We start from the raw sequence: 12,808 nt of genomic DNA on the forward strand, positions 1-12,808 counted from the left end.
CCCACCCCCTTCCCTATCTAGAGTTCATCTAATCCTCCCATGCTCCCTCTACTTACCTCACTATGAGTCAACCTCTTGAGAGAAAACATTCGCCATTTGTTTTTTTGGGATTGGCTAACTTCACTTAGTATTATCTTCTCCAACACTATCCATTTACTTGCAAAGGCTATGATTTTATTCTCTTTTATTGATGAGTAAAATTCCATTGTGTATATATGCCACATTTTTTTTTATCCATTCATCTACTGAAGGACATCTAGATTGGCTCCACAGTTTAGCTATTGTGAATTGTGCTGCTATAAGTATTAATGGGGCTATGTCCCTGTAGTATGCTGTTTTTAAGTCCTTTGAATATAAACTGAGGAGAAGGATAGCTGGGTCAAATGGTGGTTCAATTCCCAGATTTCTAAGGAATCTCCATACTGCTTTCCATATTGGCTGTATCAATTTGAAATCCCACCAGAACTGTATGAGTGTACCTTTTTCCCCACATCCTCACCAACAATTATTGTTGTTTGTATGCATAATAGCTGCCATTCTGACTGGAGTGAGATATCTTAGAGTAGTTTTGATATGCATTTCTCTGATTGCTAGAGATAATGAGCATTTTTTCATATATTTGTTGATTGTATATCCTCTTCTGAGAAGTGTCTGTTCAGGTCCTTGGCCCGTTTTTTGATTGGGTTATTTGGTTTTTGTTTTTTTTTTTGGGGGGGGGGGGGTTCTTAGCTTTTTGAGTTCTTTATATACCCTAGAGATTAGTGCTCTATCTGATGTGTGAGGGGTTAAAATTTGCTCCCAGGATGTAGGCTCTCTTTTCACCTAAAAAATTGTTTCTTCTGCTTAGAAGAAACTTTTTTAGTTTGATTCCATACCATTTATTGATTCTTGGTTTTAATTCTTGTACTACAGGAGTCTTATTAAGGAAGTTGGGGCCTAATCCCACATGATAAAGATTAGGGCCTACTTTTTTTTCTATTAGATGCAGAGTCTCTGGTTTAATTCCTAGGTCCTTGATCCATTCTGAGTTAAGTTTTGTGCATGGTGAGAGATAGGGGTTTAATTTCATTTTTTTGCATATGGATTTCCATTTTTCCCAGCACCATTTTTTGAAGAGGCTATCTTTTCTCCAATCATATTTTTGGCACCCTTATGTAATATAAGGGAATTGTAATTTTGTGGGTTAGTCTCTCTATCCTCTATTCTGAACCATTGGTCTACCAGTCTGTTTTGGTGCCAATACCATGCTGTTTCTGTTACTATTGCTCTGTAGTATAGTTTAAGTTCTGGTATAGCGATGTCATCTGCTTAACTCTTCCTGCTAAGGACTGCTTTAGCTATTTGGGTCTCTTATTTTTCCAGAAGAATTTCATGATTGCTTTTTCTATTTCTATGAGGAATGACATTGGGATTTTGATCAGAATTGCATTAAATATGTATAGTGCTTTTGATAGTGTGGACATTTTGGTAATATTAATTCTGCCTATCCAAGAGCAAGGAAGATCTTTCCATCTTCTAAGGTCTTCTTTGATTTCTCTCTTTAGGATTCTGTAGTTTTCATTGTATAGATCTTTCACCTCTTTCATTAATTTCATTCCCAAGTATCTTATTTTTTTTTTTTTAGGTTATTGTGAAAGGGGTGGTTTTCCTCATTTCCTTCTCAGAGGCTTTGTCACTGATATACAGAAATGCCTTTGATTTATGGGTGTTGATTTTATATCCTGCTACTTTGCTGAATTCATTTACTAGTTCTAGAAGTTTTCTGATGGATTTTTGGGTCTTCTAGGTATAAAATCATATCATTGGCAAATAATGCTAATTTGAGTTCTTTTCCTATGGGTATCACTTTAATTTCTTTCATCTGTCTAATTGCTCTGGACAGTGTTTCAAGAACTATGTTGAATAGAAGTGGTGAAAAAGAACATCCCTGTCTTGTTCCAGTTTTTAGAGGGAATGCCTTCAATTTTTCTCCGTTTAGAATGATGTTGGTCTGAGGCTTAGTGTAGATAGCCTTTATGATGTTGAGGTAGGTTCATGTTATCCCTAGTTTTTCTAGTGTTTTGAACATGAAGGGGTGCTGTATTTTGTCAAATGCTTTTTCTGTCTCTATTGAGATGATCTTATCTTTATTATCTATTGAGTTGATTCTTACCTTTATTACATTTATTGATTTCCGTATGTTGAACCAACCTTGTATCCCTGGGATGAATCCCACTTGATCATGGAGCACAATCTTTTTGATATTTTTTGTATTTGATTTGCCAGAATTTTATTGAGAATTTTTGCATCTATGTCCACTAGAGATATTGGTCTGATGTTTTCTGTCTTTGATATGTCTTTGCCTGGTTTTGGGATCAGGGTGATATTGGCCTCATAGAATGAGTTTGGAATTACTGCCTCTTTTTCTATTTCCTGAAATAAATCAAAGAGTATTGGTATTAGTTATTATTTAAATATCTTGTCGGATTTGGCTGTGTATCCATCTGCTCTTGGGCTTTTCTTGGTTGGTAAGCTTCTGATGGCTTCTTCTATTTCCTCACTTGATCTTGCTCTGTTTAAATTGTGTATATCTTCCTGACACAATCTGGGCAAATCATATGACTTAAGAAATTTGTTTATGCCTTCAATGTCTTCTATTTTATTGAAGTATAAGATTTCAAAATAATTTCTAATTATCCTCTGTATTTCTGTAGTGTCTGTTGTGATATTTCCTTTTTAATCACATATGCTTGTAATTTGAGTTCTCTCTCTCCTTCTCTTCTTTAGCGTGGCTAAGGGTCTGTCAATTTTATTCACTGTTTCAAAGAACCAACTTCTTGTTTTGTCAATTTTTTCACTTGTTTCTTTTATTTCGATTTCATTGATTTCAGCTCTAATTTTAATTATTTCTTGCCTTCTACTGCTTTTGCTGCTGATTTGTTCTTATTTTTCTAGGGCTTTGAGATGTAGTTTGAGGTCATTTATTTGTTGACTTTTCCTTCTTTTAAGAAATGAACTCCATGCAATGAATTTTCCTCTTAGTACTGCTTTTATAGTGTCCAAGAGATTTCAATATGTTGTGTCTATGTTCTCCTTTACCTCTAAGAATTTTTAATCTTCCCCTTGATGTCTTCTGTAACCCATTGTTCATTCAGTAGCATATTGTTTAGTCTCCAGGTGATGGGGAAATTTTTATTTTTTATTTTGTCATTGATTTCCATTCATTCCATATGATTTGATAAACTACATGGTAGTATCTCTTGTTTTTTGTATTTGCTAAGAGTTGCTTTGTGGTATAGTACATGGTTTATTTTAGAGAAGGATCCATGTGCTGCTGAGAAGAAAGTGTATCCACTTGATGCAGGGTGAAATATTCTATATATGTCAGTTAAGTCTAAGTTATTGATTGTGTTATTGAGTTCTATAGTTTCTTTATTCAACTTTTGTTTGGAAGATCTATCCAGTGGTGAGAGAGTGTGTTAAAGTCACCCAAGATTATTGTGTTGTGGTCAATTTGACTCATGAACTTGAGAAGAGTTTGTTTGATGAACATGCATCATTGTTTAGGGCATATATATTTATGATTGTTATGTCTTGTTGATGTATGGTTCCCTTGAGCAATATGTAATGCCCATTTTTATCCCTTTTGATTAACTTGGCTTGAACTCTACTTTATTTGATATGAGTATGGAAACCCCTGCTTGCTTCCACAGTCCATGTGAGTGGTATGATTTTTCCCAACATTTCACCTTCAGTCTGTGTATGTCTTTTCCTATCAGATAAGTCTCCCGGAAGCAGCATATTGTTGGGTCTTTTTTAATCCAATCTGCTAGTCTATGTCTTTTGATTGGTGAGTTTAAGCCATTAATATTTAAGGTTACTATTGAGACATAGTTTGTATTTCCAGCCATATTTGTTTATTTTTGTTATTTAACTTGACTTGATTTTCTTCTTTGATTAGTTTTTCCTTTAGTGCACTACCCTCCTCTGCTAATTTTCATTGTTGTTTTTCATTTCCTCTTCATGAAATATTTTCCCAAGGATGTTTTGTACTGTCTTTTTTCTAGCTATAAATTCTTTTAACTTTTATTAAAAGTTGCCCTCTAGCACTTTTGTTATCCTGGAAGGTTTTGATTTCATCTTCAATTCTAAAGCTTAATTTACTGGATAAAGATTCTTGGTTGGGCTTTTCCACTAGTTGTCTCTAGCCTACAGTCTCACTGTCTGGAGCTTCCCATGCCTATGGATCAGCCAGTCGCACAAACAGGCAGGCACTTGGGGGTCCGGGTCGGGGAGATGGGGGGGCGGGGAGATGGGGGGTGGGGGGGGGGGCAGGCAGGGGGAGTTCTTCCGGTTCCTGTTCTTTGTGCAACTGCAGCACAGCTTCAGGAAGATGGCGACCCAGGCGGGTTTCCAGTCTGTGGCTCCCAGCAGTGGTGCCAGAGCCTCCGAAGGGGTGGGTGCAGCGGCTGCTCTGGGCCAAGGTGGAACTTCTGGACCTCCATGCGAATGGGCCCGGCTCTGGGTCAAGGGCTATACCACTCCCGGATGCCCAGAGCAGCCTTCCGAGACCAGATATGCTGCCAGGCAGCCGAATTATACCTCAGGGACTTTCCATGGAACCTCCTGGCTATCAGGGAAACTCTTCTGTCCAACCTGGCCTGGCCCACTCAGGGATGGACCAGTCCCACAAGAGACCTGCACCTCAGCAGATCTAGCAGGTCCAACAGCAGGTGGTCCAAAATCGGAACCACAATGCAAAGAAAAAAAAGATAGCTGACTAAATTCTACATCAAAGGATTCCTGAACTGGTATCAGAATCCCAAGCCTATATGGATCTTTTGGCTTTTGAAAGGAAACTGGATCAGACTATCATGAGGAAACGGCTAGATATCCAGGAGGCCTTGAAACATCCCATCAAGTCAGCCTTGTCCAAATATGATGCCACAAAACAAAAGAGGAAATTTTCTTCCTTTTTTAAGTCCTTAGTGATTGAATTGGACAAAGATTTGTATGGGCCAGACAGCCATCTGGTAGAATGGCACAGGACCGCCACTACCTAGGAGACGGATGGCTTCCAGGTGAAGTGATCAGGAGATGTGAATGGATGGTGTAATGTCCTACTGATGCTGGATTATCGGCCTCCCCAGTTTGAATTAGACCCTTGTTTGGCTCAGCTCCTTGGCATTCACACCCAGACTCATCCAGTGATCATTCAAGCATTGTGGCAATACATTAAGACACATAAGCTCCAAGATCCTCACGAGCGGGAGTTTGTCATCTGTGACAAGTACCTCCAGCAGATCTTTGAGTCTCAGCATATGGAGTTTTCAGAGATCCCTCAAAGGCTGCATGCCTTGCTTATGCCACCAGAACCCATTATCATTAATGACGTCATCAGTATTGATCCAAACGATCAGAAAAAGACAGCTTATTATGACATTGATGTGGAAGTGGATGATACCTTAAAGACTCAGATGAATCCTTTCCTGCTGTCCACTGCCAGTCAACAGGAGATTGCTACTCTAGACAACAAAATTCACGAAACAATAGAAACTATTAACCAGCTGAAGACTCAGCAGGAGTCCATGCTGAGCTTTGCCAGATATCCTCAGGGTTTCATCAATGATTGGCTTCAGTCCCAGTGCTGGGACCTCAAGACCATGACTGATATGGTGGGTAACCCAGAGGAGGAGCAACGAGCTGAGTTCTATTTCCAGCCTTGGGCTCAGGAGGCTGTGTGCCGATACTTTTACTCCAAGGTGCAGCAGAGACAACAAGAATTAGAGCAAGCCCTGGGAATCCAAACTACATAGGGCTTCTCCTACAGCCCTAATTTGGCTGCTCCAGTTATTTGTGCTGTGCTGTGCTGTGCTGTGCTGGGCTGGGCTGTGCTGTGCTGCCTGCTTCATAGCACCTGCCTTGGTCTTGCTTGGGGCCTTTCAGGGGATGCTATTGGTTCAAGGACAACACCAGAATGAAGAGGGTCTCACATTTCTGTCTCACGAGACACCTCTTATCTTCTTCTCCCACCCCATCTCTTCCTACCCCTTAGCTTCCCCTTGCCCCACAAAGTTCCTATGTGCCTCTCTCCTCCCCTGGTCTACACAAGACCTCTAGATAGTGGTAGAGAGAGAACCTGTAGTGGTAATCAGTGCTCTGAATGGACTGGGCCTAAGGCCAGATGGTCTTTAATGGGACCAGCTACACTGATCCTCCCCTTCAGAGACCCAGGAGTTGGGAGTTGTACCCGCCTCCTCCAAGACTCAGGCCTTGGGGCACTCTATAAGCTAGTTTATTTTGGCCCTCCTAATAACAGAATCCAATTTCCTTCCTTCCCTCAACAGGTTTGGAGCAAACTCTCCCTTCACTTGTTGCCCTCTAGCACTAAAGGAACCCTGGCTCTTGGGCTCCACTGAGTCCCAGGTCAATCCCCAGTCCTCTACTGTCTCAGTGCTTCTCTGACTCCTTAGTAGGGGTCTTCTTACATCAGTATTGGGATTTGTTCTTGAACTATTGCTCCCTCCTGCACACTCCTTATTACAATTTATTACAAGGTTCATTATAGCCTTTCCCTTTTCTTATAATTTCCTTCTCAAACAATGAAAAACCTATTTCTCTACCTAAAATGCATTTATTTATTTAATTTAATAAACACAGATGGTAGTCACAGAATTAATAACCCATGCCCCTGGAAAATCATAATAAACAAGATAACAACATTTCTACATTCAAATACTATTACTTAAGGCTAAAAGATACCTAAGGCAATGTTCATTGGTTCCCATGCTCTTCACGATGGTTGTGTAGTCATTTTTAATACAAGTAGGTTCATTTTACCTTAACTGCACAAATACATTACCACATGTATTCATTTGGGGTCCCCTGCCCACAATCCTGATTGGTTTCAATTACTTATTTTATTTGATACATATATCATTACTGATTTTAAGAACTAAAGCTATATATACAGTAGTGTATAACTTCATTATCATCACCATTTTGTCTTTATTCTCCTTTATTTCCTTCCTAGTCCTACTCATTACCTTTGGGTAATTCATTTAATCAGATTCTGGCTTATCACTCTTATATTTTTGGTACAAATGAGTAGAACACAAATATACTTCTTTATATCTTCTTTCATATACAGATAGTGCCTTCTACTGTTTTGCATTTTGTTATTTTTTATTACTAAAATTTACTAAAAATAACTTTAAAGATAAGTTCATAGAATTTCATGTCTTTTTCCTATTCTTCTATATTATTTTTTGGTATTCTGCCCCTACATTTTTAAGATTTCTTTATGTATTAGGCATATCAATCACTTGTGGTAGATACTGTGAACATTTCCTTCCACTTTGTCAAATGTCTTTTGATGTTTGTCATGGTGCTTTTGGCTATAACACTTTTAAAATGTTTTATGTATTCAAATTAATAAATATTTTCAATTATCACTTCTGGACTTTCAATAAGAATTAGAAAGATTTTACCTACAATAAGTTTAAGAGATAATTCACTTACATTTACTTCTAGTGCTTGTGTGATTTCATTTTTTATACTTAGTGCCTAATCCATTACTTTGGAGTACAATATAAGATATGGTGTGAGATATCTTTTTCTGTAAAGTCATTAAATTTTCCCAGAACCATTTATTTTAAATTCTGCTCTAGCCCAGGCATTTGAGATACTATATTTATCATATGCTAAATTTCCATATGTACTTGAATTTCCTTATGGGCATTTAATCCTATTCCATTGGTCTTTTGGTCCATTCAAGCTTGAACACCACAATGTTTTACTTATAAAGTCTACCTAGCATCCTAGCAGTTTTCTGTGTCTAGTAGGGGTAGTCCTCACTTATAGTTTTCTTTCTTTTATTCCAGGTTTTTTGACTATTTTTATGTGTTTGCTTTTCTGTATGAAATTCGCCATCAACTCATTTAACTCCATAAATGGGAGATTGGTACTTTTATTGATATTGCATTGTTGGTACATTAATGTACAGTGAACAATTGCTTTTACAATGCTGAGTTTTTATGCAACAACAGGGAAAGTCTTTGCTTGTTAGCTCTACTTGTGTTTCATTAGCATCTAAATTTTTTCATGGTACAGGTTTTGCACATCTCTCACTACAGTTCCTTGTTGCAACTGGAATGGTCAGTTTGATGTAAGCCACTAAGGTTAGGAGTGGTTTGTCATAAGCTGACAGATCTAATAACCAAAATCCACTGTCACCTATAGAAAAATCAAGTTGGAAATATGATTGCATTAGCTTGAGAAAAAGGGGATAAATGATGAGTGAGAATTGGTTTAAGTTCCTCAGAAACAAGATAATACTGAAGAGGATAATATTTTTTCTTATATCTATAGAGACTTTTTAAATTAAACAAAGATATAAAAACATAATGCTTTTAAGGTTTACAATGAAAAAACTGAGTGTTATAGAACACAACACAAATTGCCTGTTAATTTTCACAAGCCATTTTGTTAAAGGAAAGGGGTAAATATTGAGAAAAGAAACTCAAGATTATAGAATGTTTCTATTAGATATTACATTAGTAACATTAAGAATGAAGAATAGAAAAGCTTTCTATTGTAAGATTGCCATATTTTATCAACTCCAGAGAGCATATTCCACTTTACATATCTGTAGAAGTTATCATGAAAGGTCACCACCTTAACTGCACAAATACATTACTATGTAAAACTAAGTCTCACACATTTAGTTCAAACCCTTTTGCCATCTGTTGCATGCGTTTTATGCATTTTAATTATTTGGGAGACTTGCAGGAGATCTACATTTTAAAAAATGCCTTCTGTCACCACAGGCAATCTAACAATTGTATGATTCATAGTAATCTCTCAGATAAACATCTCTAACAAACCCTGGAGAAAAACAGAATTGAGTTTGATACATTCTGGATTCTAGCATTGGGAAATCCATGATCAACCTAACCTTACAAATAAAGTGAATAACTACTAGTGATATTTACAAGAGACGTATCTCCAGATTTTTGAAAGATCTTTATATTTGTTTAGAGTTTATTGGAAATAACCTATCAAAAATTAGGACAATAGGACAAAATCCCATTTGTCTGTGAGACAATAAATTGGTAATCTCATCCACTAAATGCACAAACCCTAAAAGGTATCTAACAAATGTGCCAAAGTTATATAGTGAAGTTTACATACAAAATTCACAAGAAAGGTTTTTTAAGCTGTCACTCGATATCTACTTGCCTAATTTTAGGCACAATTTAACAAGTTGTTATATCCACCAGATATTTAGAAGAAGGGAAGAAAGGACATAGGGAACAAGAAGGTGAGAGGATGGGAGTACTTGATGCAATAATAGCTGAGAATTTTCCATAATTAATAATCAACATTGAAGTAAACATCCAGTAAGCTCAGAGAATACCAAGCAGGATATGTACACAAAATCTACCCACAGGAATAACTTGTTCAAACTACAAAAAAAATTCCAATAATCCTAAGGAAAAATACCCTTCTAATAATATAATAAAGAACAAGAATTACTTTACAGATTTTTCTCCAAAACAATTCAAGTAATAGAATACAGTGAAATATTTTCAATATTGAAAGGCAAAAATCACCAACATAGAATTTCATATGTAACAAAATTATCTTTCAAAATTCAAGGAGAAATAAAGGCATTCATAAACAAATAAATGAGGAAATTTGTCAATAATAAACTTTCCTTGCAAGAAATGTTTTTTAAAAAAAGTTTTATAGAAAGAATGATGGTCTGTTAAAAACTTGGCTATACATAAAGAAAGGAAAGGATTAGAGAAGGACTAAATTAAGATAAACTCAAATATTTTATCTTTCTTATTCTAATAGATAACAGTGTGCTCAAAATAACAGCAAGAATGTATGTGGTGTCTGCAACTTCAATAACAACAATGTTATAAGGTATGAAAGGGAAGAATTCAGAATACCTACACCATTCATAAAACAATATACTGTTATTTGGAAGAATAAGATTAGTAGTAAATGCATATTGCCAAACTCTATGACACCACTAAAATAAAATTTAAAGAATTATATTTGAAGCTAGTTGTGTAGCTCAGTCATACAGCATGTGGTAATATTCACCAGGTCCTGTGTTCAATCTCCAACAACAAAAAAAGTATTAAGTGATATGCTAAAGAGAAAAAAAAGTAGAATTATATAAAATACTCAATTAAAATCAGAAAGTGAGTAGAAGGAGAAAAAATAAGAAACATAAGGCTAGGGTTGTGGCTCAGTGGTAGAGTGCTCACCTAGTATGTGTGAGGCCCTGGGTTCGATCCTCAGCACCACATAAAGATCAGTAAATAAAGGTATTGTGTCCTTCTACAACTAAAAAATATTTAAAAAAAAAAAAAAGAATCAGACTTGGCTTCCTCATTCCAACAAAACTATCAATCAAATTTTGAGGAGGACGAGGAGGAGAGACATAGAACATGGGCAATGAATAGAAAAATGACAACTATTTAATAATATCAATAACCACTATATATATATATATATATATATATATATATATATATATATATATATATGTTATATAGTTAAGTTTACATACAAAATTCACAAGAGAGTTTTTTTAAGCTGTCACTCAATATCTACTTGCCATTAATTAAAAGATGGACTGTTTGGATGATCAAAAAAATCAAGTCTATATATCTTGTCTATAAGAAATATACTTTAAATATAGAAGCAATAGTAGATTAAAAGTAGAGACATGAAGAAAGATACACCAAGTTGGCATTAATCAAAAGAAAACTGAACTGGAAGCTCTAACTTGCAATAAGAAAGGGAGGGACTGGGACTGCTGTTCAGTGGTTTAGAGTGCTTGCCAATATGCCTTTGGCCCTGGATGGTTCAATCTCCAATACTAAGAGAAAAAAAGAAAAAGGGAAAAAAGTATAATAAAACAATAAAGAAAGAAGGAGGGAGTAAGTTAAAATATACAGTTTGGGATATAAGAAATACAATTGTCTTTGTTCATAGATAATGTATTCATATATGTGGAAAATTCCAAAGAATAACAAACAAAAATCCTGGAACTAATAAATAAGTGTTGTAAAATTTCAGGATACAAGGTTACTATTGCTATCTTACATAGAAAAAAACCATCAACTGTAATGTGAAAGTAAACTCACAATGCCATTTAAATTAGCATCCAGAAAGTGAAATACTTAGGTATAAAAAAATCCAGCAAAATATGAACAACATTTATATGAGGAAAACTGCAAAACTCTGATGAAATAAATCAAAAATTGGAATATCCTTGTATAAAATGACTCAGTATTATCAAGATGTGAATTCTCCCAAACTTGATCTAAAATTTCAATGCAATCCCAATAAAATTCCCAGTGAATCATGTTGTAAGTATAAATGAGATGATTTTAAAATTCCATGGGGAGGCTGAAGACTCAGAACAGCCAATCCAACAAAAAAAGATACTGCCTAGCTTCAGGATGTACTATAAAATAATCAAGATAATGTGGTATTGTTGGAAGAATAGACAAATTGATTAACAGAAGAGAATAGGGAGTACAGAAACAGACCAAGATAAACATAATCAATTCATCATTGGCAAGGAAGCAAAAGCTATCCAGTGAAAAAGAAAAGTCTTTTCAACAATGGCACAGGCACAATAGGCCATCCACATACAAAAGAAAAAGAAAAAAGAACTTGAACACTGACCTTATGCTCTTCACTAGACATAAAACGTATATCTATAAAACTTCTAGGAGAAAACACAGAAGAAAGTCTAAATGATGGTAGGTTTGGCAATACATTTTTCAAATATTTGCTAAAAAAATGGTAAAATGGACTTTGTTAAAATTAAAACTTCTGCTGTGAAAAACATGATGCTAAAAAATGAAAATGAAAGCCACAGAGTTGGAAAAAATATGTGCAAAACTCATATTTGATAAAGTACTGCTATTCAACATATATGAAGAACTCTTAAAATTCAACAATAAAAGAAAATTCAATTAAGAGTGGGTAAAAGATTTGAACACACAGGTCTCCAAGAAAGATAGTCTGGTGCCAAATATGTATATGAAACATCATATTCACGATACTTAACATCATATGTTATCAAGGAATTATAACTCAAGTTAAAATAACAATGAAGTATCACTATACATCTAAAAAGAAGGAGGTTTAAAACTCAAATATTAACAAATGCTGTTGAGGAAACAGAGCAAAAGGAATCTTCATTCATCACTGATAGGAATGCAAAATGGTATAGGAACTCTGGAGGGAAGTTTGGAAGTTTCTTACAAAGCTAAACATAGCCTAACCATACAATCCAGCAATTATACTCATTGGTATTTGCCTAAGTGAGTTGAAAAATTATGTCCAAGCAAAAATCCTGCATACAACTCAAAACTATAAACTCTTAGAAGAAAACATAGAAGAAAGTCATCATAACATTGGATTTAGCAAAGATTTTCTAAATATAATACCAAAAGCACAGACAAAAAAATCAAAAATAGACAAATTGGATGACATCATAATTAACAATTTCTGGGCATCAAAGTAGAAAATTGAGAAGTAATCATTGGAATGGGATAGGGGAAAACAGCACCTGTGGGAATGGAAAAAAAAAGTATTTATAAATAATATATCTGATAAGGGGTTAATATAAAGAACTCTTACTATTCTACAACAAAAAAGAATCTATAAAGACATTTCTGCAAAGATGATTTTCAAATGGCCAGCAAACATATTTTTTTAAAAAAAAATCATCACTGATCATTAGGGGAGAACAAAACTTCAATGAAATATCACCTCATACTCAAGATGCTAT

The 12,808-nt window shown here is 35.3% G+C and overlaps 2 protein-coding genes across 2 annotated transcripts in view; one reads left to right on the forward strand and one right to left on the reverse strand.

The window, feature by feature from the left end:
* Macrod2 (mono-ADP ribosylhydrolase 2) overlaps positions 1-12,808 on the reverse strand; it is a 1,899,209-nt gene that overhangs the window by 1,742,078 nt on the left and 144,323 nt on the right. The gene's annotated exons all lie outside the window — the stretch shown is intronic.
* Positions 4,373-5,795, forward strand: LOC143394328 (SWI/SNF-related matrix-associated actin-dependent regulator of chromatin subfamily D member 1). The gene is given in 3 exon segments (XM_077109041.1): positions 4,373-4,481; positions 4,484-4,540; positions 4,543-5,795. Coding segments are annotated over 3 exon segments (1,419 nt in total).

Source organism: Callospermophilus lateralis, chromosome 3, assembly GCF_048772815.1.
Source record: "Callospermophilus lateralis isolate mCalLat2 chromosome 3, mCalLat2.hap1, whole genome shotgun sequence".
Lineage (NCBI taxonomy): Eukaryota > Metazoa > Chordata > Mammalia > Rodentia > Sciuridae > Callospermophilus > Callospermophilus lateralis.